At 37.6% G+C, this 24,927-nt stretch overlaps 1 protein-coding gene across 2 annotated transcripts in view; it reads left to right on the top strand.

Moving 5' to 3' along the window:
* The window catches only part of CTNNA2 (catenin alpha 2), a 1,309,400-nt gene that overhangs the window by 423,888 nt on the left and 860,585 nt on the right, over positions 1-24,927 (top strand). For both annotated transcript variants that reach the window (XM_090281609.1, XM_090281608.1), the window contains exons 5-6: positions 2,011-2,130; positions 5,764-6,030. In XM_090281609.1, coding sequence (XP_090137735.1) covers positions 2,011-2,130; positions 5,764-6,030 — 387 coding nt within the window. The remainder of the gene's footprint in view (positions 1-2,010; positions 2,131-5,763; positions 6,031-24,927) is intronic.

A 24,927-nucleotide genomic window follows, 5' to 3' on the forward strand; every position in this document is an offset into this window, starting at 1 on the left:
AAACCAAACCAGAATCTGGATTCTTCAGAGAAAAACTACTGAGAAAGTAAGTTGTGTATAATACAACAGAATAAATACTCCAAATAGGCTTATTAACAACAGGTGAGAAGGCTGTTTTATATACATATATTAGAAAACAAATATAAGATTTAGCCCTGTCTGAGACAATCATTTTGCTTTTCCTTGGAACTGGCTTCTATGTCTTGAGTTAAGATTTACCGCTTAAGCAGCAGGAACAAATTAACTGCCCAGGCTGTCCTCTCCATGATGTTGTTGATAACCACATAAATGGTTATAAACCCATTAGAAAGTAAGACATCACTGGTCTTTGTTTTAAAGATTTTAGGTAGGAGATTATCATTAAACTGAAAATGCTTTAAATGGGCCATTCCATACTGTAAAATGAAATTTGATTTCAGTCCCTAAATAATATCCTAATACACAAAAGTCCCTTTTTTAAACTATTATCTTTCTTTTCCTTGAGTATTATTAAAGCCTGGATAAGATTTGGAAAAGACTAACATGGAGGAGTAAAACCATCATTTAATATTTTTACAATTAGGAAGGAGAAAGATGCAGAATTTCCATAGAAGGTGAGAATGGAAACTTAATTTTGTGTGGAGCCTAGATTACTACCATTCTAAAGAACTTCCCTTACTATAACTCTTAACAAAATTAGTTAGCCTAATTAGTAAATTGAATGGCATCATTTCTATGGAGTGAAAGTTCTAATGATATCCATTATCACTAGTTTGTGTACACTATTCCCTTTCTCCACTCAGTGAAACTTGATGAAGAAGTTGGATTAGACACTCTTGCAGTTGTGTAACAACAATGAATTGTCTGTATGTTGTCTTTTGATTTGGTCCAAATTACAAGAGCTGATGAGAATTCCGCAGGAAGCCCATGTGTTCTCTGAGTTTCTCATGACTCTTTCAGAGCTGCGTTCTCTCTTTTTCTACCTCCTCTCTCAGAGGCCTGTACTAGTTGCCTCTGCCAGGCTCCCTTCATAAAATAACTTATAATTTTGTAAACGCATATCTGTCTTATGCCTTATTCACTCAAGATTGTGTCCTTGGCTATTTCTACTGAAAAATTTCTTGGCTATTTCTACAAAGATACCCTCTTAATCACAATGATGTAGTTAATCAGTTCACCATAATATCTTACATTTTAATTAAGTCTCCAGGTATTAAAACCTTAAAGTGCAACCAACTGTGGAAAACTTCACACCATGTTAAAATTGAGAACACTCTGGAGGGGAGGAAATTTTAGTGCCTCTCAAATCCTCAACTCATTTACAAGTTTTTAGTGAAATTCATAATTAAAGTCCAAGGCCAGGCTGGAAAATATTTGACGACGGTTTGTAGGCATTTGGAAGCAGAGAAGCATATCATTGGAATGGCAGGCTTGCTGCCATTCTGTTCACCCCAGTTGATGCCACTTTTAATGGTAACAAAACATTAAATCCACTTGCTTTTCCAGGCTCAATATTTCCTCTTTCTATTGGATGGCAAGGTGTAAACTTAGTTTAAAATATTTTTTTTTTAAAAAAATTGCAGAGTCAAGCTGTCTCAATCTTTTAGCAGCCTAGGAGTTCCTTCAGGTTTTGTTTGTGAACTACTTCCTCTTCTGAAGATTTGTAGAGATAGTTTTAAAATTCCATATTTTTTAAGAATATATTTTCTTCTATGTTTCTTCTCAAAATTAGAAGTCTATTTTCCTTTTTACAATTATAACTCAATCAAATACAAACTATAGTATTTTATGTGCTCCAAGTGTTCAGAAATTATTTCTTATTCTTACAAAATATTCTGTAATTCTTGAACAAATATTTACTCTTATTATCAATGTTTATTGGGAGAACTTTTTCCCTATTATTTAAATGTTAATACACATTAGGTTTTTCAAAGCTTTTTATTTGTTTACAAACTACCATTTTTAACTATTTTAATAATAAGTAAATACTATTTGGTTATAAATATGTGTGTGTTTTTTTAATCACTTCAGGTGGAAGAGGCCCTGGAAGCTGTCAAAAATGCTACAAATGAACAAGACCTTGCAAACCGCTTTAAAGAATTTGGGAAAGAGATGGTGAAACTTAACTATGTAGCAGCAAGAAGACAACAGGTGGGAAAGATTTTGGAAATGCTGGGGAGCAAATGCATGAATTTCAGCAGCCTTGTAGCTTTGATGGCCTGAACAATGGATCTTCTGGCTATCAAATTAGCAAATGTCCTCAGAACCTGGGATCACAAAGGCTGCTTCCTGCTTGAGGGTTCTGATACGGCCTTGGACCTTGGGGTACTATCTTGCCCCTCCCTACCTAGAGGAGGTCTCAGGCCACTTGCTTCACCAGCTGGAACCCCCTTGCCAACCCTATCATGTTCTTTTTGTCCATTCTGGGAAATTCTCCTGAGTCAAATAAAAAATAGGAAGCTGTGTCATGATGCTGTGGCCACTCAGTGGGCACTACCCTTTGCCCGCACTTTGGTTTCCTAGCCCTGAGGATGCTACCATGCAAACAAATGCACACCTGAGATGTGCAAAGTGTGGAGTGAAACTTTTATGATTGAGTGGAAGAAAACCTGAGAGAATTAAAGGGTAGGCAGAGAGAAAGGAAAATGAAGAGGGAAGGAGAGCACAGGCGTGAGTGAGTCGCTTTGATGAAGACGGCTCACCTGTGATATTCTCTGCCTCTCCTTTGTCTAGAAATAACACCCTCAATTTCAGCCTGATCTATTTATTCATTTGGTACCATGAGAAATTTGTTCCCCTGAAACAGGTTTTCCTTTCTTCCCAGGGGGAAAAATACATTTGCAAATGTGGACTCATCAGTTAAAATCATTTTCATCCATACTCTGGACTACTCCCAGAATTCTTCAACATTTTGGGCAACTCCTAGTAATTTTTTTCTGATTTTCTGTGATGATTCAGAAAGTTCCAGTGAACAAATCTTTGTTGAATGTTCATTCCATGTCAGGCTGATGTAATACTGTCAGTACAAACTTGACTTAGATCTAGCTCCTGCCTCTAAGGGGCTTACAATGCCCTTGCAGCAGGCACCCACATGTGATTTAGATTGTGGACAGATGTTTAAGTATTTTAAGAACTCTCTGTTTAAGTGGAATCTTGTGTGGTAACCCCAATGTAAAGTGGGTGGGAGTGAAGTTACTCAGGGGCACAAATGTGAGACCAAAAACCAAAAAGCTACTGGCTTTTAAAACAGCTGAGGAAGAATATATTGAAGCTTGATCTCAGTGACCTAGGGAGAGGCTGGGGAGAAAAACAGGAACCAGGGCATTCAGAGTCTTGCAGCATGTTGGTTTAATTGTGAGTGAATAGTATTTGAATAGTTCAACATTTTGTATCATGTTTCAGATTCACATTTTTAAAAATCCTCACCTGGGGATATGTTTATTGATTTTAGAGTTAGAGGAAGGGAGGGGAGCGTGCAAGAGAGGGAGAGGCAGAGGGAGGGAGAAGAGAAGCATCTATGTAAGAGAGAGAAACATCAGTCAGTTGCTGCCCTTACTGCCCCAACATGATGGGGGGTCTAATCTGCACCCCAGGTATGTGCCCTCACCTGATGGGGAATCAAACCTACAAACTTTTCCTGTATGGGAAACCACTCCAAGCACCCTGCCAGGGCCAGATTTATATTGTAATAGTCTATGTGTTACAAAAAAGAGAGTGGTGTGGAAGAGGAGAAACTAGTTGTGGCTGAGAGGGGTTATTAAAGTTGTCTAGGTAAGAATTGGTGGTGCTCTCAATTAGGGTGGTAGCAGTGGGAATGAAGAAAACAGTAGGGAGTGAAAGTTTGTTCTGAAAAGAGAACACTTAGGACTTGCTGTTGTATTGGATGTGTGAGGTTAGGGAGTGACAGCAACAAGTTCACTTTTAAGCTTCTGGTTTGAGCAAGTGGGTAGATGGTGATGAATTTACTAAGATTAGGAAGACTAGAAGGGGACCAGTTAGAGTTAGAAATGCATTGATTTTGAGAAGACAGATTTGGGTTGGAGATTGAAAGATGATTCATCACCATGTAGCTGGTATTAAGTCCTTGGGAATAGATGAGATACTCATGACTACCCATAAATATTACTTATTTTTATTTTATTCATAGTTTGTTTTAAATTAATTGCTAGTTTAGACTTTTTATAGAAAATTAAGGGAAAAAAAAGTAACATTCTACCCCTCAGAAAAATGGTGCTAATATTTTGGAATTTTGCCTTTCAATATTTATCTTCATATTTTAATCTCTTTGCAATCATACCATGTATAAAGTATGCATATTGTGTTTTGCTTCTTATTTATCTTATAAATGTTATCTGTGTTATTTTCTGGAAACTAATTTTAATATCCACATAAATAGTCCATCAAATGAATGCTTCAGTAATTTTTAATCAGGTTTTCATAATTCAACATTTAGATTGTTTCAGTTTTTTTGTGTGTGATTAAAGAATATTTCCTCAACTATCTTTCCAGAGAGAATTGAGAATTTTCTACCCATAATTTCTCACATATTCAGATATTTTTAAAACATAGATACTCAGTGATGAAATATGAAACTTAGGCCAGGTGTTCTGGAGGTTAATAAAGGTGCTTCATGACTAGCTGGGAGAAACCTCCTACCTTCACCACCTAGATGACTGCCTAGCATACAGAATATACTGACATTGCTGTTGCCTATTTGCCTGGGGCTAAAAATAAATAATCTCAATTTAGAATTTGTGTAGGCTGGCATAAATCTGTTATTTAAGGATAGATGGTTCAGGTATTACCTAGTGTCAGTTTCTCTTGACAGTCCTAGATATCAAATATAATGTGCTTGCCTCAATTATTTTGACCTGCAAAGAGAAGATGCAATTCACTGTTGCCAGGTCACCCATCTATCCATGTACCAAATGAGCAAATAGGAAAAAAAACCCCAGGACTTCATATACTATGTAATGATGTTTGAAGCTGTAAAAATATTCTCACAGAGATATATGCTGGCAACCACTTAAAGCTAAAAATAAAGTGACTCCCCACTGGTATTATTTTGATATAAAAAACTAGGAAGGCAAATCATTTTTGACCTATTATTGTTTATTCCTTAAAACCAATGGTTGAGCTACCATTAAAGGTAGTTAAAAAAAAAAAATGAACCTTATTCTGAAAATGATAAAGTAATGGCAGTCGTGCTCTAGACAAAAATCAAGAGTTTGATTTCCCTTGTTTGTAATTGTTAATAAAGTTTGAGTTTTCCAACTGCTGACAACGAACTCTATCCATGCAAGCCATTCCTTGTTGGTGGCTCAGTTTCTCTGTTCTTTTGGCAACATGTAAGGCATGCCTTTTATGGGCCAGATACTGTGCTAATGACTAAAGAGCCACTGTACAAGACAGACAGGGCTCCCTGATCTGAAAGCACATCTAGTAGAGGAGGCATCTAGTAAAGCAAGCATAATAAAGTATGAGCATTAAAGATAGGAGGGAAGCAGACAGAAGAGGGCACAGCTTAGTGGGTTGCAGTGAGAGTGGGCTCTACGAGGGTGGGTCATGTCAAGTGAGAGGCGAGGGTGGAAGTGGGACGCTCAGATATTTCACACAGAAAGAACACCACATGCAAAGTAATGACAGCTAGAGAGAGCACAAAGGAGAGTAGATGGTTTCTTGAAATTCAGTGTGGTTCTCCTCCTCTGTGGCTCTAAGTTTTGTTACAAACACTCCAATGGAAAGTGTCATGGATGTGAAAGGTTTCATATTTTGCACACGCAGGAGCTGAAGGACCCTCACTGTCGGGACGAGATGGCTGCAGCCCGAGGGGCCCTGAAGAAGAACGCCACAATGCTGTACACGGCCTCCCAAGCCTTTCTTCGCCACCCAGATGTCGCCGCCACGAGAGCCAATCGAGATTATGTGTTCAAACAAGTCCAGGAAGCCATTGCCGGTATCTCCAATGCTGCTCAAGCTACCTCGCCCACGGATGAAGCCAAAGGCCACACGGGCATCGGCGAGCTGGCTGCGGCTCTGAATGAGTTTGACGTAAGATTCTACGTGACATCCACCAAGGGCTGCACATTTTCATTGAAAAAAAAAAAAAAAACATTGGGGATTCAGGGCCACCATCATAGTATATATATCGATTGACCCACTTGGAGGTTTTTGGTAGAAAGAGAAACCACATAATGTCTTTCTTGTGTTAAACAAATACCTTCAAGGTAGAAAGCTTTTCTGAAAGTAAAGGTATATTGCCAGCAAGGAACGGGACCAGGTCCTGGGACCCAGACTAAATCACCAGCAGCAGGGCTGGATGGAGAGAACTGTGTGTCCGCTGTCCTGGGCTTGCGGGGCTCTTTTATACAATGAGTTTGGGGGAGAAAGATGTAAGTTGTTTTGAAAGGATTTACATTGACCACAGTTGAGGAGGGCAGGGGAAATGAAGCAGGGCTGGTGCTGAGTGGGATAGCTGGCTAGTTTGTGAGGAAGTGTTTACTCTTTTTTAGATAAAACTGAATTAGCTGTCTGGAAGTTAATTCAAACTTTCAACGTACATTCAGGAATACGAGCAGTCTGTTGTTGGCTTCTGGCCACTGACTTCATTAACTAACTCCTTGTCTTTTTTCCCACCCTCCAGCTTGCTATTACTTAATTTGAGATATCTCAGAATTTTCTCTTGTCACCGTTATTAGGAATTTGATATATTGGCTATTTACTTGTCTTTAAAGGAACTGTGTTGAAGAGGGGCTTGTTGTATGCAAGTATAGTAGAAACTTTGGACACTATCAACTTTCCTACCCCATGGGCTATTTTAGAAACAGTTCATCATTTGGATTGTAGTCTTTGTTATTAAAGGGACAAATGTCATGGACAGCTTAGGTGTAGATTGCATTTCTGTTGTACCTGGATTAAAAACTCTCCTCAACTACTTCCTTTTATATCAGTGGTAAACAGACTGTTGCTCTCTGATCCCATATGGGATCTTGATCTTTATGTTGCCTCTTCAGGTGGCAACCCCTCTGCTATTTCCATGAGTGGCCCATATTTCTGCACCTCCTGTTTTTGGAGGTTTGTCCCAGTGAGGATGATTCATTGCTCCTTGGCATAGTTGAGGCTGACTGCCTCCAATGCCCCGGCTCAGTGGAAATTCCCTGTCCAGCAGAGGTTTCAGGATCATGGATGAGAGAAAACAGAATTACCCAGTCACTGTCTTTTGTCTGGGAGGAGGAGAGGTGGCAAATCTCTCTAGTGGAGAAGAGCATTGAATATTCCTTCCTAGTCCCTTTTAATTGCAGAGGGGATTCAGGAGATATAAGGTCAAGACTCATGAATCATCAATTAGCTTTAGACTCTTGGGTTACAGTTGACAGTTATTGATTACAGCTATCAATGTAAAGAACACAGTGACCACTCTGTGCCAGGGTTTGTTAAACATCCCGGTGCCATACTGACATCAGGTACAAGGCTTCACACATTTTTTGCTACACACTGTTTATTGTTAAGTAAGAGATAAGAGAAACAGAGCAAGCTTTAAAGCATAATATGCATTCTTTAAATCCAATTCCCATGGAAACCCTGTGAGTGGCCTTCGAGTTATGTCTGCCTCTGACCCTCCTGGTTTTCCAGTCAAGTCTTACAGGCCTAGAGGCCTGGCTCATGGCATGAGCTACAGTTCTCAAAACCAGACAGAGTGGTCCCCTACACATATTCAAGGTACCAAGTCAGTGAAAGGGACTCATGTCATTAGCACCCCAGTATGACAGCCCTTACCACCCCCAGTTCAAGATACGGGCTTACCTGTGAGAAGCTGGAATTCAGTTGAGTTTATACTATGATTAGTGAAAGTCTACATGGGTTGTGAGAGCTACAAAAATTTATAAGTAATCAATATCTGCTTTCAAGGGCTATATTTTCTTGTAGGGGAGATGAGGGAAGTAGAAGGTGCTTAACACCCTTTAAGTGATAAAACACAATGCTACATGAATTCATAGGAGTAAAAGAGGTTTCTTACCAGCTGTGAGAAAGATGATGAGCTTGATTTTGGATATATTGGCAGGACTTTTTGAAAAGAGAGTTAGGAGCAAATTTTTATTAAAGGTGGATGGAAATGGATGGTATAATGTAGGAATAATTATAATACTTTACATTCAGATAACTCTTTGCAGTTTTCACAGGATTTTTTCTCTCTTCCTTATTTTTAAGTCAGATATATATATAAAACTTAGACCATATATTATTTTCTAAGGAATTTTTTGTAAGGATTAATTATGATCATAAATTTAAAACATTTACTAGAGAAATTGGGTCTTAATGTATAATTGTATTCACAAAGTTCAAGGTGACAACTGAAAATTTATTGGAACTAACAAGAGACTTTGTAAAGTTATGAGTTTTAAAATAAACAACAGAAGTCACTAGCTTTCCATAATAAAAAAAAAGAATAATGGGAAAAGAAATCCTGTTCATAAAGTATACAATAAAAATAATTTTTGGCTTTATTTCACTAGTTAATTTAATTTTCTATTATATGTCAGAAATAATTCTGACATAGATATATAGTAACAATCCTAAGAAATAAAATTACATTGTTTTACTGAAGAGCAAGTTATATTTTTTGGTAAATGGTGTCATGATCATAGGTAGGAAAACTATAGAACCTAACAATATTTATAATATTCAGACAGTTCCAGTAAAAATTTTAAGACAGTTCTTTGGAAACTTGACAGAATGGTAATTAAGGTTTTTTCCCCCTTTCTTAGAATAAGAATGGATGAGCCTATCATATAAAGAACTGAAAATAAGTGGGCCATGCACTCAGATATTAAAGTATTATAATACTACATTAATTTTTAAAGTATGCATTAGAACAACAAAAAACCTCACCTGTTAAAATAGAAAATAACAATCTCCAATACAAAATTATTTTATGAAATGGTGCTTTTAAAAATTAACAATAGGAAAATTACCCATATTTTGCCAAATTTCAATTTTTCTAATTGTAGTGTAGTTTATGATCAAAAGTAAACAATAAACCCCGAGTGAGACTGTGTGATGCAGTAGCAGGGTAGCATAAAGAGTGCTCTCGATGGGTCCACAGACCCTTCAGCTGCTGCCACCTTCTGTCCAAGAGTGAAAACTCCAGCCCTCCATTTTTTGTATCTAGACCATTTTTAGTAAAAGGAGCTTTTATTGAAAGTGAATTTAGCAGGTGAGGTCTCACTGAGAATATATTACAAGTGACTTTGGATTCATGAAACTTAAGGGCATGTGGGGAAAATCATTTAGGTAAGTATATTGAGATACGTTAAACTTTCAACTGTTTTACTATAGTAATATCTTCTCATGATGCACAATTAAGACTTTGGGACCTTAACAAATGAATATATAACATCGAAGATTTTTTTTATAACACAGGATATATTAACTAAGTAACTTTTTAATTATATTTTATTTGCTTAATGTTATTACATGTATAAAACCAAGTTATTTTATTATTACATTAACTAAGTATTGTATGTTACTTAAGTAATTATATATTCTATTAGTTTAGTATATTAAACAAGTAATATTTTATTTTAAATGTATACTGGTTTGTAAGCTGCATAAATTGCATAAAGCATTATCTAATTTTAAAATTTTATTTCTTAGAGCTTGACAAAAATCAACTTGTGGAGCTGTCTAAATTGGCAGGTTATAGATAGTAATTTCATTGGGCATGGTTTCCTAAAAATTGTTGTGAAGTAAACGCGATTACTTTCATTACTTTCTCAAAAATAGGAATGCTAGTAAAGTATTATTAAATATTATAATATATAAGGTAATTAATCAGTTGTAGGTATTCTATCATTTCTGACACTAAGAAACCTAGCAGTCCTTAGTGATATTTGAAACTATTTTACTAAAAATAAAGTTCCATTTTTCCTTATGTTGTAACATAATTATCCATTCCTGTCCTGCAGTTTCATAAAGAATAATTTGGAATTTTTAATTTCCCAGGCATATTGACTTGAAATTGATTTAGAAATCCCAGGCATCTGTCCTGAATTCTAAATGCTATTCTCCACTATTAAATAAATTGATATTACATCAAGTGGGAAGCTTCACTCAAAATTCCAGTGGCTTACTTTGCTGGCAATATCCTTCCTGGTGCTTGGTTTAATGGCTTGCCAATTTAATGGAGGTTTAAAAAAATAAAGTGTCTTTGAGATCCTGAAGGGAAAAGAACTATAGAAATACAAAACCTAATTTCATAGTCAGCATGGCTAACATGTTCTAATGTTGAATTTGAAGATTATTTTGTATTAACAGCCCTCAGTGTGTCAAATCCAGTTTTATGGAAGGTTGGATGCAGAACAGACAGAGTTTGATAGCTGATTAAGAGTAAGGTAAAAATTTGTATTTTTATATTCATTTGTCTAAGTTATAGGATTGATTTCAAATGGGTAGTTGTGATTGCAGCTCAATACCTGGTGACCTGTATTTTGGCTCTTTCATTCTGCCTACATAAATACTTGATTTGGTGAGTCAGGAAGTAAAAGAATAAAGAAAAACCCTGTATTTCTATAACTTGAAACTGTCAAGAACATCTCTTATGATGTAACAGCAAAAGGTAGAATGATTGCTAGTCAATGGAAAAATCACCCTGTCATAACATGTGGCAGTTTGAGGTGGTTAATTTTATCTAGTGAAACTATCTACTAAGGAGTACTGAAAAGAATTAAAAAAAAAAAAATCTAATGACTGCTCACAAGTAAATGATATTATAATGTTAATTTTGACTGCCAGAAAAATTTCAAGAGTGAAAGGGAGGAAAATTAAATTATTCCTACAGAATTTATTTTTTGAAGCTTCTTTTGTAAATAAAGATACTTTGGAAAAATGGAAATTCGTACCATTCATGACTCAGTCTTTACAATCAATAGCTATTTTCTTTTTAAAGTTAGTGTTTTCTCTTAAATCAGACAATAAGTGTTATCTTGAATTCTCTATCTCTATTTGTCACCTTGCTTCCTTCATTTTCCACTTGCCCTGGGAATTCACTTGATTAGTAATTTTCTTTTTCTTGTGCATTTAGTTCCATCCCCTCATCCTACAAAAAAATGTATTTCTCTTATACAACCTAAAAATAAAATAGTTAGACCACCATATTTACTATATTCTTATATTTCACTTTTTTTACAGAGTTCTTTAAGAAGTGAATTTTAACCCCTGCTTCCATTTCTTGGCTGCCGACTAACTCCTACCTCCTTCGGCCTTGCTGTCCTTCCTCTGTGACAATGTGTCTGCGAGTCTATAGGAACACCTTCTTTATGAAATCTATGTGCTTCTATTTTCTAGTTCTTCACTGCTACAACTTTGGAAGGAGGGACATTTATAGTAGTATTAATCATTTTCTCTTTATGTCTAACTTGCAAAATTTAAATATCTGCACTAGAGAAATAGGACAATATGGTCTCAGCCACATTGAGCTGAAATGTCACCATGACATACCAACTCTATACAAGTTATCCTTCCTATTTTTACCTACTTTTTCATACCCCCTAATCTTTTTAGCTTTTTTTCTTTTTTCTTTTTCCTTCTCTTTAAATATGTTTTCTTGGTCTAATTATAATTCTCTTACTGACCTAGTATTCAGTGGATGGAAATATTGGAATGTGAGAAGGAAAGATGAGGCATCTGCAATTACAGGCCTGTGGGGATAGCAAGGATCTCTACCTGACAATATTAGGGGACCTAGGCTAACTGCATCAATGAGAGAAGTGTCCCCTGGAAGCACCTCCATGCTCCAGCAGTCACTGCCCAGAAGTTATGCCAGGTGTACACAGATATTCCAGGGGAGTATGCAGCAAGAATTCAGGTTTCAGAAGGCATTTCACATCAGGACCCAGACTGCTTTGGGGACACAGAGATGAGCTTTCTGGATATCTGAGAGTAGGGTTTGGAATCCAAGGTTGTAATATAGCTCCAGTGGAGGGCTGGAATGCTCAATAAGTAACCCAAATACATGACCTCAGAAACCTATGCTGAAGGAAAAGGTGAGTTTGTCTGTGGTCCCACTACTCAAGATATTACTCTTACCCTTTTTGAATAGTGAGGTAATAATTTTCCATTGTTCCTAGACATGGAATGACTCTCCTGTGGAAGTTCTGGTCCTTTAAGGAGCCACAGATCTGAGTTCCAGCTGGCTTAGTGATTTTTACAGGGTTTTATTGACTAATGGTCTCTATAACATCAGGCAAGGAGGAATACCTCCTTGGAGAAGTAAATTTTCACAGAGTATCTTGCTCAGACCCTTCCCAGTTCTAATCCTCTCTTTTGCTGTGGAAATCTACATAGTTATTTATCAGACATTCTATGAAGTCATTTTGACTGCAGATGTCTGGGAACACCCATGTTAGGATATGAACATAATAGATTACATTAGAATGAGGATAGTAGAAGAGAGGAGAGCACCCTATAAAAACACTGTAAACATACTGTTAAGAAAAATGCAAGATGTAGCTAGTGTTCTAAAGCAATTAGCAAGCAGGAGGCCAAATGCATAAAAATGAAGGCCAGTAAGCAGCACTATTTGATTTCTAGAAAGCAATTTCAAATCCCTAATTTAGGTACTAAAAAGATAGAGCAAACCAACTCAGCAGTTTTCACCTTATCTTAATGCATGCCAATATTTTCAAAGGCTTAACATCTATACAGTTATTATGTTTTTTCTTTAATACTTAATTAGTGCTTCTTAATAGCAATGTCTGCTGTATTACTAAGAAGTGATTTCTACTTAATGGCCATTGGAAATAGCCCAGGACATTGTAAACAGCCTTGGCCTTGGACTGGGTATCTGGATCTTACTCCAAGCTCTGCAAATAACTAGATGTATGGCCTTCAGTTACTGAGATAACATCTCTAGGCCTTGCACTAAGGATTTGCCACAGGAAAACTAAGAACATTCATTGAGAGCTTACATTGTGCCAAGTGTAATATAAGAATTAAGCTGTGCAAGATGTAAAGAAATTGCTTAGTAAACAGCTTGCATACATTCTGTGGCATGCACTTACATATCTAGCATAAACTTTACCTACACTGTGTATGTATTTGTGGGTTAGGGAGGGTGAAATCATAGAAGTGTTCCTGGAAGATGTGGTGCATGAGTAGGAATTAACATGATGAAGTGTGAATGGAAGTGTTTCTCAAGCAGAAAGAACACTGTTGCCTAAGAAGCCTGGTAGTAGAGAGTGCACAAATTATACAGCCCAGGGATGGAACCCAGGGGATGAGGAGAAATCAGGCTAAGTAGGTGAGGTAGGGGCACATCTGGGAGAGCCTTGAAGGATCTGCAACAGATGGAGCTTGAAGAGCATTAGGAAGTTGCTAGTGATCTAGCAGGGAAATGTCCTGTCAGATTTCTGTTTTAAAAGATCCCTCTGTTTGTTTATTTTGTTGTTTAGATTTCACATATAAATGAAATCCTACAGCATTTTCCTTTCTCTCTGACTTATTTTACTTAGCATAATACCCAATTGGTCCATCCATTCTGTTGCAAAAGGTAAGGTTTGATTCTTTATTGTGGCCAAGTAATATTCCACAAACAAAATAGACTCATTGATGGTTGCTAGAAAGGAGATAGGGTTTTGGAGGTTGGGTGAAAAAAGGTGAATGTATTAAGAACATAGTCAGAAAATAGTCATGGGGATGTAAAAGAATAACACAGGGAGTATAGTCAATAATGTTGTGATATTGATATATGGTGTCAGGTGTGTACTTAAAATATTAGGGGAATCACTTTGTAAAGTTTATGATGTCTAACCACTATGCTGTACACCTGAAACTAATACAAAATAATATTAAATGTCAATTGTAATTGAAAAATAAAATAAAGAGTCCCTCAGGCTGCAGGGTGGAGAATAAATTTCAAAGGGGCAAAGCCACAGGGCAGCATGAATGATTAAGAATGTCTGAAGTATGTTGTTGGAGTAAGAATGGGAAGAAGTGGATGGACCTGGACCATATTGAGAGTAGACACAATAGGTCTTGAGAACTTCTCATTTTCATATATCAAAAGAGTTAATGGAGAGAGATCAAAGATGGCGGAGGAGTAAGTGGAAGCTACACTAAACTCCTCCCAGGACCAGTCTGGATTTACAACTTAATTTTGAAGAAATCATATGCAATAACCAACCGAACAGTAGCTGGAGAGAAGTCTTGTAACCATAGAGAGACATAAAAGACCACTACACCACAACGTGACCAGTAGGGAGTGCGAATACACAGAAGGGCTGACTGGGCTCCCACGGGTGGCGGCTGAAGGGACTGAGAAACAGCTCAGAAGCCGGGGGTTCCCCCTGAGAAGGGCAGGGTCTAAACCCCCAACTGAGCTTCCCAACCTACAGCAACAGAGTGGAAAGTAAAATAGTATCCAGCTGTGAAAAGCGAAAAGCCACAGGGTTTCTTGCTAGCCGGAGAGAAACAGCAGGAGAAAAAAGAGCTCTTAAATGGATCACATATGAAAATATTTTGCCCCCACTTACCCTGGGCTCAAGCAGAGGGAAGGCAGAGAGGACTGGAGACACTTGGGGAGAGTTTGACGCAGTGACTTTGAGGGGAGAACTGGGGGAGCAGCTGACCTGGTCCCAGTGCTAACTCATCCCCAGTGCTGCAGGCAAACCATTCCCTTCCAAGTGGCGTCAGCCTGAGGGGAAGCAAAAGCCCAGCATACAGGAATTAACCTGCCACACCCACGGTCCTTAAGCCTCACGGCTAATCACAGATTGAATAGATTAATAACTAAAAAAGACAGACAAAGGCAATAGATCCCTGGAAGTCTCCAGCAGGCTGCTTAGGGCCAGACTGCTACATGATCTGATGCCACCAGGGGCAGATCCAGGAAGTGCAGATCATTCTAAGAAGCACCAACAAACAATAGGAGACACAAAAATGGGGAGACAGAGAAACAACCCCCCATCGAAAGGAAATGTAGAATCCCCAGAAAGAGTGCTAAATGAAATAGGGGGAGCAAACTTATCAGATATGGAATTCAAAACATGGATTATGGAAAAGCTCAATGAGCTCAGCAGAAACTACAAGGAACTCCAGAAAAAGTACAAGGAACTTACTGAGAATTACACCAGCATGAAAAAGGACATAGAAGCTATCAATAAGAGCCAGGAGGAAATGAAGAATACAATCTCTGAATTGAAGAACACAGTAGAAGGAATTAAAAGCATGCTAGAGGAAGCAGAAGATTGGATCAGTGAGCTGGAGGACAACGTAGACAAAAACTCCCAGACAGTGCAACAAAATGAAAAAAGACTGAACAAGACTGAAGAGGTTCTAAGATAGCTGCAGGACAACATAAAATGTAATAATATCCGTATCATAGGAATTCCAGAAGGAGAAGAAGAAGAGCAAGGGATAGAAAACCTCTTTGAAAAACTAATGACAGAAAACTTCCCTAACATGAGGAAAGAGTCATGCAAGTCCAGGAAGCACAGAGGGTCCGAATGAAGATGAACCCCAACAGGCCCACTTCAAGACACATCATAATTAAAATGGCAACATTCATAGACAAAGAGAGAATCCTAAAAGCAGCAAGAGAGAAACAACTAATAATATATGAGGGAGCTTCAATAAGGCTACCATCAGATTTCTCAGCAGAAACACTACAAGCCAGAAGGGAATGGCAAAAAATATTCCAAGCAATGAAAAACAAAGGCCTATAATCAAAAATACTCTACCCAGCAAGGCTCTCATTCAAAATGGAAGGTGAAATAAAGATTTTCCAAGACAAAAGAAGGTGAAAAGAATACATCTCTACCAAACCAGCATTGCAAGAGATGCTAAAAGGTCTGCTTTAAGAAGATGAAGAAACAGAGAGAGACAGAGAGGAACACCAGTACAAAGGGGGAAAGTGACAATGTAAATGGATTAAGTGCTCCAATCAAAAAACACAGGGTAGCTGAATGGATTAGAAAGCATGACCCACATACATGCTGTCTACAATAGACCCACATTAGAACGAAAGATCTACACAGACTAAAAGTGAAGGGATGGAAAAAGATGTTTCAAACAAATGGACATGGAAAAAAAGCTGGGGTAGCAATACTTATATAAGGCAAAACAGATTTCACAGAAAAGGCCATAAAAAGACACAAAGAAAGACATTTCATGATACTGAAGGGAAAAATCCATCAAGAAGATATAACCCTTATAAATATATATGCACCCAACTTAGGAGCACCCAAGTATATAAGGAAAATTTTGAAAGACTCCAAGAAGGATATAGACAGCAACACACTCATCATAGGGGACTTTGACACCCCATTGTCAACAATGGACAGATCTTCGAAGCAAAGAAACACCAAAGATATTGAGGCACTGAACAACACTCTAGATCAAATGGACTTAGTCGATATATATAGAACTTTTCACCCCAAAGAAGCAAAATATACGTTCTTTTCAAGTGCACATGGAACATTTTCAAAGATAGACCACATGGTAGGACATAAAACAAGCCTCAACAAATTCAAGAAAATTGAAATTATATCAAGCATCTACTCAGATCACAATGGCTTAAAATTGGAAATCAACCTCAAGGAAAAAACTCAAGAACACTCAAACTCATGGAGAATGAATAACATGCTATTAAATAATGAATGGGTTAACAATGACATCAAGGAAGAAATCAAAAAGTTTATGGAAACTAATGATAATAAACACAAAGAATGTCAAACCTATAGGATACAGCGAAAGCAGTCCTGAGAGGAAAGTTCACAGCAATACAGGCCTACCTAAAAAAGATAGAAGAATCTCTAATAAAAAATTTAACCCTACAGCTACAGGAACTAGAGGAAGAACAACAAGCAAAGCCCAGATCAAGTAGAAGGAAGGAAATCATCAAGATTAGAGCAGAATTAAATGACATAGAGACTAAACTAACAATTCAAAAGATCAACATAAGTACGAGCTGGTTCTTTGAAAAGATAAACAAAATTGACAAGCCTTGGGCCAGGCTCATCAAGAAAAAAAGAGCGAGAACCCCAATAAAAATCAGAAACAAAAGAGGAGAAATCACAACCGGTACCACAGAAATACAAAGGATTATAAGAAATTATTACGAACAACTGTATGGCAAGAAATTTGACAACCTGGAGAAAATGGACACATTTCTGGTAACACACAGTCTTCCAAAAGTGAATCAAGAAGGTGCAGAAAGCCTGAATAGACCAATAACAACTAATAAAATTGAAGCAGTAATCAAAAAACTCCTGGCACACAAAAGTCCTGCACTGGTTTTCTTCACAGGTGAATTTTACAAAACATTTAGGAAAGAACTAACTCCTATCCTCCTCAGACTATTCCAAAAGATCCAAGAAGAGGGAAGACTCCCAAACTCGTTCTATGAAGCCAGTATTACCCAAATTCCAAAACCAGGTCAAGACACAATAAAGAAAGAAAATACAGGCCAATATCGCTGATTAACATAGATGCTAAAATCCTCAACAACATATTGGCAAACCGGATACAGCAACACATTAGAAAGATCATACACCACGATCAAATGGGATTCATCCCAGGGATGCAAGTATGGTTTAGTATTCGCAAATCAATAAGCATAACACACCACATAAACAAAATGAAAGACAAAAAAACCACATGATCATATCAATAGATGCAGAAAAAGCATTTGATAAAGTACAACACCCATTTATGATGAAAACTCTCAGCAAAATGGGAATAGAGGGGGCACACCTCAACATAATAAAGGCCATATTTGAGAAACCTGAAGCCAACATCATACTCAATGGGCAAAAACTGAGAGCATTCCCCCTGAGGTCAGGAACAAGACAAGAATGTCCACTCTCTCCACTCCTATTCAACATAGTGTTGGAATTCCTAGCCACAGCAATCAGATAAGAAAAAGAAGTAAAAGGCATCCAAATTGGAAAAGAGGAAGTAAAACTGTCATTATTTGCAGATGACATGATAGTGTACATAGAAAACCCTATAGACTTCACAAAAAAACTACTCGACCTAATAAGTGAATTCGGCAAAATAGCAGGGTACAAAAATCAATATTCAGGAATCGAAGGCATTTCTGTACTCCCACAATAAAATCTCAGAGATAGAAACTAAAAGAAAAATTCCATTTACCATAACAACAAGAAAAATAAAATACCTAGGAATAAACTTAACCAAGGAGGTAAAAGACCTGTACTCAGAAAACTACATAACACTGAAGAAAAAAATTAAGAAAGATACAAAAAATGGAAGCATATACCATGCTCATGGACGGGAAGAATCAACATCATTAAAATGTTCATACTACCCAAAACAATTTATAGAGCCAATGCAATCCCTATTAAAATTCCAATGACATTTTTCACAGACCTAGAACAAATAGTTCAAAAATTTATATGGAACCAAAAAAGACCCCGAATAGCCACAGCAATCTTGAGGAAGAAGAACACAGTAGGAAGAATCACAATACCTGATATCAAACTATACTACAAAGCCACGATAATCAAAACAGTCTGGTACTGGCATAAGAACAGACATATAGATCAGTGGAACAGAACAGAGAGTCCAGAAATAAACCCCCGCCTCTATGGTCAACTAATATTTGATAAAGGAGGAAGGAACATAAAATGGAGTGAAAAGAGCCTCTTCAACAAATGGTGTTGGGAGAACTGGACAGGGATATGCAAAAAAATGAAACTAGACCACCAACTTACACCATAAACCAGAATAAACTCAAAATGAATCAAAGACTTAAATGTAAGCCGTGACACCATAAAAGTCCTAGAGGAGAACATAGGCAGGAAAATTTCAGATATCCTATGTAGCAACATTTTCACTGATATATCTCCTAAGGCAAGGGAAATAAAGGAAAGAATAAACAAATGGGACTACATCAAACTAAGAAGTTTCTGCTCAGCTAAAGAAAGCATCAGCAAGATGAGAAGGAAACCAATTATATGGGAAAATATAAATTTGCCAATGATATCTTAGACAAGGGATTCACCTCCAAAATATATAATGAACTCATACGACTCAACACCAAGAAGATAGACAACCCAGGACCTGAACAAACACTTATCTAAAGAGGACATACAGAGGGTCCATAGACATATGAAAGAATGCTCAACATCACTAGCCATCAGAGAGATGCAAATAAAAACCACAATGAGACACCACCTCACATCAGTCAGAATGGCCATCATCAACAAATCAACAAACAACTTGTGCTGGAGAGGATGCAGAGAAATGGGAACCCTGGTGCATTTCTGGTGGGAATGCAGACTGGTGCAGCCACTATGGAAAACAGTTTGGAATTTCCTCAAAAAACTAAAATTGAACTGCCTTTTGAACCAGCAATTCCATTGCTAGAGTTATATCCAAAAAATCCTGAAACACCGATTCAAAAGAACCTATGCACTCCAATGTTCATAGCAGCACTATTTACAATAGCCAAGTGGTGGAAACAACCTAAGTGCCCATCTGTAGATGAGTGGATCAAAAAACTGTGGTACATTTACACAATGGAGTACTATGTAGCAGAAAGAAAGAAGGAACTTCTACCATTTGCAACAACATGGATGGAACTAGAGAGAATTATGCTTAGCGAAATAATCCAAGCAAAGAAAGAAAAATACCTTATGCTGTCACCTATTACAGGAAACTAATGAACAACACAAACAAATAAACAGAATTGAACCAGAGGGCATGAGCCTATGATCTCATTACCTGAGTGATTGTCTGTACATATAGGCCTCACTTAATCCTGTCTGAATCGCTGCCTCCTGAGACTCAACGGTTTGGCTGAACTAAGTGGCTAGAATACAACAAGGATACCAGCCTGTTAAACCAAGCACACCATTGTCCAGGGACAGCCAACTGACCTGGAGTCTGCACGATCCCTCCCCATATGGGAAGGCCACTTTCCCCTCTGCACTCCCACTCTTATTAGGGATTTCTGGACCCAAGGTTGCCCATCCCCCCCCCATTGCTCTCTAAATGTCAATTATTTTTTAAAGCATTGTTGCATGCAATGTGTTTGTAACCTTCCCCACCTGTGTGCTATCTTCTTTGCCTGTAGTTGCTATGTGTTCAGAAGGTATACTAATTTAAATAACAATCAAATATATATATATTTATATATATATATATGAGTGTTTATTGCAATACTATGTATGATAGAGAAAGTAGAAACAACCTAATATATGTTAAAAGGGGATTGTTTATGTAGATTTTGGCATATTTATATAATGAAGTACTAGGCATTTATTACAAAAATAAGATGAATCCAAGTGTCCTAACACAGAACGAGACCCATGACATATTGTTAAAATAAAAGAACAAATTGTAAAAAAAAAAAAAAAAAAGTAATGTTTTTTACGATAGTCTTTAGTTACTAAGACCATTTTAAAATAACTTTAATTATGAAATCTTAGAACTTTCAGAGTTTTTTGGGAATTTTATTTTTTGCGTGATAGAACTTTCTTGCATAGAATCTTTTTTCTTGTTCCTAGTCCACTTACATACCAACTAGTATGATTAAATGACAAGTAATTTATGCAGATATGTATCTTAAACATTCTTAATCCAAATTCTACAACATCTAGCATTTTTCTAATCTAGTTAAAGCTACTTATATTTAATTGATATCCTAATAGTATATGCTTAATATGTTCATTTTACTTCCTAGGAGAAAAGGAACCTATTAGACACTTTTTTTTTTTTTTTTTTTTTTTAATCAACAGTGGAGAGAGATTTTCCAATCTGGTAGGACATAGAATCAAAAACTGGGGGTTAGTGGGGCTCAGCAGTCCTCAGCTATTCATCATATCTTCCCTTAATGCACTGCCTTCTGAATCTATATGCTCTTGTCCATTGTGGCAAATTAAACAAATTGAAACGACAGTTTAATCCTTTCTAGCTAGATTCAAGCAGTGGTGTTATAGCATTCTTTATCTTAGAGTGACATCTGGTGGCCAAACTGAACATTAAGAAACTCCAGCTGGTGTTTATTGTAAACATTGTACAGACGAAGTATAATATATGCTGTGGGTCCAAACCTGGAGGATGTGAATGTGGACAGCATATACTCCCACCTCAGAGAGCTTTTAGTTTGCTTATGGCACCCCTTTGCATACTAATGCTATGCAATGGAAGTCACGTTAATACTTTTGGGAAACTTTTAGAGCCCTGGGAAGGTGGTAAGGATGGATCCAGAGAAGCAGAGGCAGGGTGGAGAGCGGAGGGAGGTCTGCTGACTGAGTGTGGGACCAGGTCAGCCAGCATCTGGAACAACAAAGTCTTCATTGCTGCGGGGGCCAGATCACATCCCTTCCGGGGCCCGTTTATCTAGTATCATTATTTCTTGTCCAGAAATCTTATTCTGGGATGTTGGCACATCCCATATCTTCTTGCTTCCAAATGGCTTTAGCTTTTTACGGTGTTACAAACCTAGGAGTATTTTCTGATAGTATCATTTGCCTTTCTATCTTTTTTTAAAAATAAGTACTCCAAGGAAATATTCCAGCACAATTTAGTTTTCTACATTTCAATCAATAACTATGGAGCTAGAAAATTATTAAGCAAATAGCAGACTGAGTTTTGAAGTATTATTTTTTAGAATTGCAAGTTAAATTCTCATGTGTTTGCCTCCCTGCTGTCTTTCATCAAAATTATTACATTTTTAATCTTGTTTCTTTTTTGTTTCAGAAAGGAAAAAGAATCTCTATTTTTCCTAATGATGGTAATTTTTTTCCTTTGAGAATATTGACAGACTCTGCATATCTGAGTTCACTTTTATTTCAAATAGCTAGTACTAAATATAACAGTGAATACTGAAGTAATTTATTATAATTTATGATAATCGTATCAATATCATACCATCAATCATCATATAGATATCTAAATTGTCTAAACATGTCATGGAAAATATCATTTGATTATCATTTATTTATCATACATTAAAATTAAGGAATCAAACAAGTCCTTTTATGTAGTGAGCTATTCACTGGTGAAAATTGTAGTTTATTAAAATGCTTGCCTCTCTCTTTGGTCAGTGTGGCTCTGTTGGTTGGTGCATCATCCCGTACACTGAAAGTTTGTAGGTTCAATTCCCGGTTTGGTCCCATACAGGAGGCAGCCAATTGATGTTTCTCTCACATTGGTGATTCTCTCTCTCTCACTCTCTCTCAAAGCAACAAAATATGTCCTTGGTAAGGATTAAAAAAATAATAATAAGAAGAAGATATTTGCATCCTTAGTCTTATTTTCTTTCCTCATTTATTATGTTAGTCGTGCTTGTCTTTAGCCTCCAGGTGTATCCCCCCTTCTCGTGTGCTTCTCACAGGATGCACTTGATTCTCATTTTTAAATTTAGTTTGATCCAGTGGTGAAGTAAATACACTTACACAAGTGCTGCCCCTCCCTCTGAAAACACTCATTAAATTTCTCATCAACCAATTTCCTTAACATAATTCCCAAACTTCATCCCCAGCAGTATATCCTGGAAACTGTACTGTAACCTGTTGAGTCCCATTGTTCATTTCCCTAATGTGTGTAGTCAGAACAAAGCAGAATGTGTTGTCTTATATTCTGTTTTGTTCTGATTACATACATTCATTGAGTTAAGGCTATAGGAAAGCAGTCACCCACAGGTGCACACGAGGCAGTAACATTGTCAGGCATCTGACATAACTGAGGGTATAACAGCCCTGTGCTGATCCTGCTGGTTACACTGGTCATGCTAGTGGACAATGGGACAGTGTGATGGAAGGTGAACAGGACAAGTTCATGTTTGATTCCAGCCACATCCCTGTATGCTTCTCTTTCTTCACCTATATCATGGGGTAATAATGTTGACTGCAAGTTAGTGATAATATTCTCATGGGGTCAATATTCATAGGTGTCTTATCCATGGTAAGCACTCATAAATGCTAGTTATTCTTTTCTCTGACATCTCTTAACATCTTCCTCCAAAATCATCCTTGAAGCTATTCCCTAAAAAAGCCTTTGGGAACAGTTCCTAATTGAAAAGTTACATCTTGAGATGTAGGCAACTCTATATCACAGGGAAAGTTTTCAAGCAGGGATGAAATTGCTACTTGGTCCAAGGGTGAATCTTAAAGTGAGAACTCATAAAACCAGTGCTAACACTAAGCATGTAAACTTCTACATTGTGTTATTTTGTGATTCTCATTGCTTTACTAGCTTCTGATGCAGTAAAAACCATCTTTAGCTTTATATTACATATTATATTTCTTTTGGTTTAGCAGTCTCTGAAGATTGATCCTGGTACACCTGAAAGAGGAGGGACTGCCAGGAAGGGGTGGGATGAAAGATGAAATGCTGGCCTAGGTTGGTGTTCCTGACTCATTCAGAACCACACACGCTTTACACAAATACTGTCTTTCTATTCGCAGTTAATTAGTAAGATATGACACTGATTTTAAAGGGTCTAATACCAATGATAAGGAAAAATAAAACAATGTGGAAAGGCATTGTTAAATCCTGAATTTGACTGCTATTCAGCTATTCTGTCACTAATATTCTCTTGAAACTGCCCTGGCTGGTTTGGCTCAGTGGATTGAGCGTCGGCCTGCGAGCTAAGTGTCGCTGGTTCGATCTTCCAGTCAGGGCACATCAGAGAAGGAAAACTCTGACTCCAAAAAACCTCCGCTGCCTTGCGGCATACCTCTTCAGGGGAAAGGCTAAGGGAGTAAACCCCGACAGAAAATCCGGAGCCGGAGTCCCTAAGGCGGTTTGACGTTGTAGTCAACACCGGCAACTCCTGCGGCGCACCTGAACCCAAGCTGTATTGACTCCGTCTTTCCCTTGGACCCTTCAGCTGCGAAGAGAGGGGGGGTCTGCTGCATGGGCAACAGCAGACCCTCCATATCACCCTGCCCAGGCTCTGTAGCTTCAGCTTCACTGGAGAGGATACTCCAGCATCATCGCAAGATGTCGATTCAACACGGGAGGAGACAGATACCGTGTCACTCCCGAGTCGGACTGCACAACCATTCTCGGCGGTGCAGATAGACTCTTAAGAAGCTACACCATCGTCTCTCGAGACGGACGGCTGCCGACGACGATTCTCTTGAAACTTTCAGGATCAAACTGCTCAGTTTTGATGATGAGCAGGACTTTCCCCTGTCCTGGATTGAGGATGGATTCATATTTTCTGAACTAGAATGTACTCTTATGAGCTAGAAGGAGTTACTAATATGTGGATGATTCAGAAAAGCAAAGATTACTAACATGAAAAGACCCCTTGTTTCAATCTAGTCCATATGATCCAATGTATAAAAGCAGAAAGTGATTTCCAGAGGGATCAAACATTTTTCTGAAAGTCACACAATTAATTATTCTTGTAACTAAGGTAAGAACACAAATCTTTTAATTTCAGTAATATTGAAAAGAATGATAAAGGAGATGTCATCTACTCAATCTTTATCAACTCCCTAAAAATACCCCCACATAATCATGCAATTGGAGTAAAACAATGTGCTTGCTATGCAGATGCAGCTTTAAGACAAACCTTGTCTCACCCTTAACCAGTTTCCTCTCAAACTGTCCTATGAAGAACTCCAAAGCTGACACTGCTTATATCCTATATCTTTGCTTTAGTTGGTCTTCTGAAAGGACCAGAAACACATGTGTGCATCTGCCTGGTTGCAAATGTTTTACTGTCTTACTGTCATCTTCTATAACCTTAGTTTATTTTGATTACTGAGGGTTACAGTGATGATTGCCCTTGGTATTATTTTGTTGCTTTTTCTTCTTCTTTTGCTTATATTGCCACTAAAGCTGTCTTTCTAAAAACCATAAATGTCTATGTTTCTCTTCTCTGCTTACACAAAAGAGAGTTTAAACTTTTCTAGTGTCCCCACTCACTACAAGAAGGTCAACTGCTGCATATGGGCTTGGAAGCAGAGG

This window comes from Furipterus horrens, unplaced genomic scaffold (genome assembly GCF_987537825.1).
Source record: "Furipterus horrens unplaced genomic scaffold, mFurHor1.1.pri manual_scaffold_6, whole genome shotgun sequence".
Lineage (NCBI taxonomy): Eukaryota > Metazoa > Chordata > Mammalia > Chiroptera > Furipteridae > Furipterus > Furipterus horrens.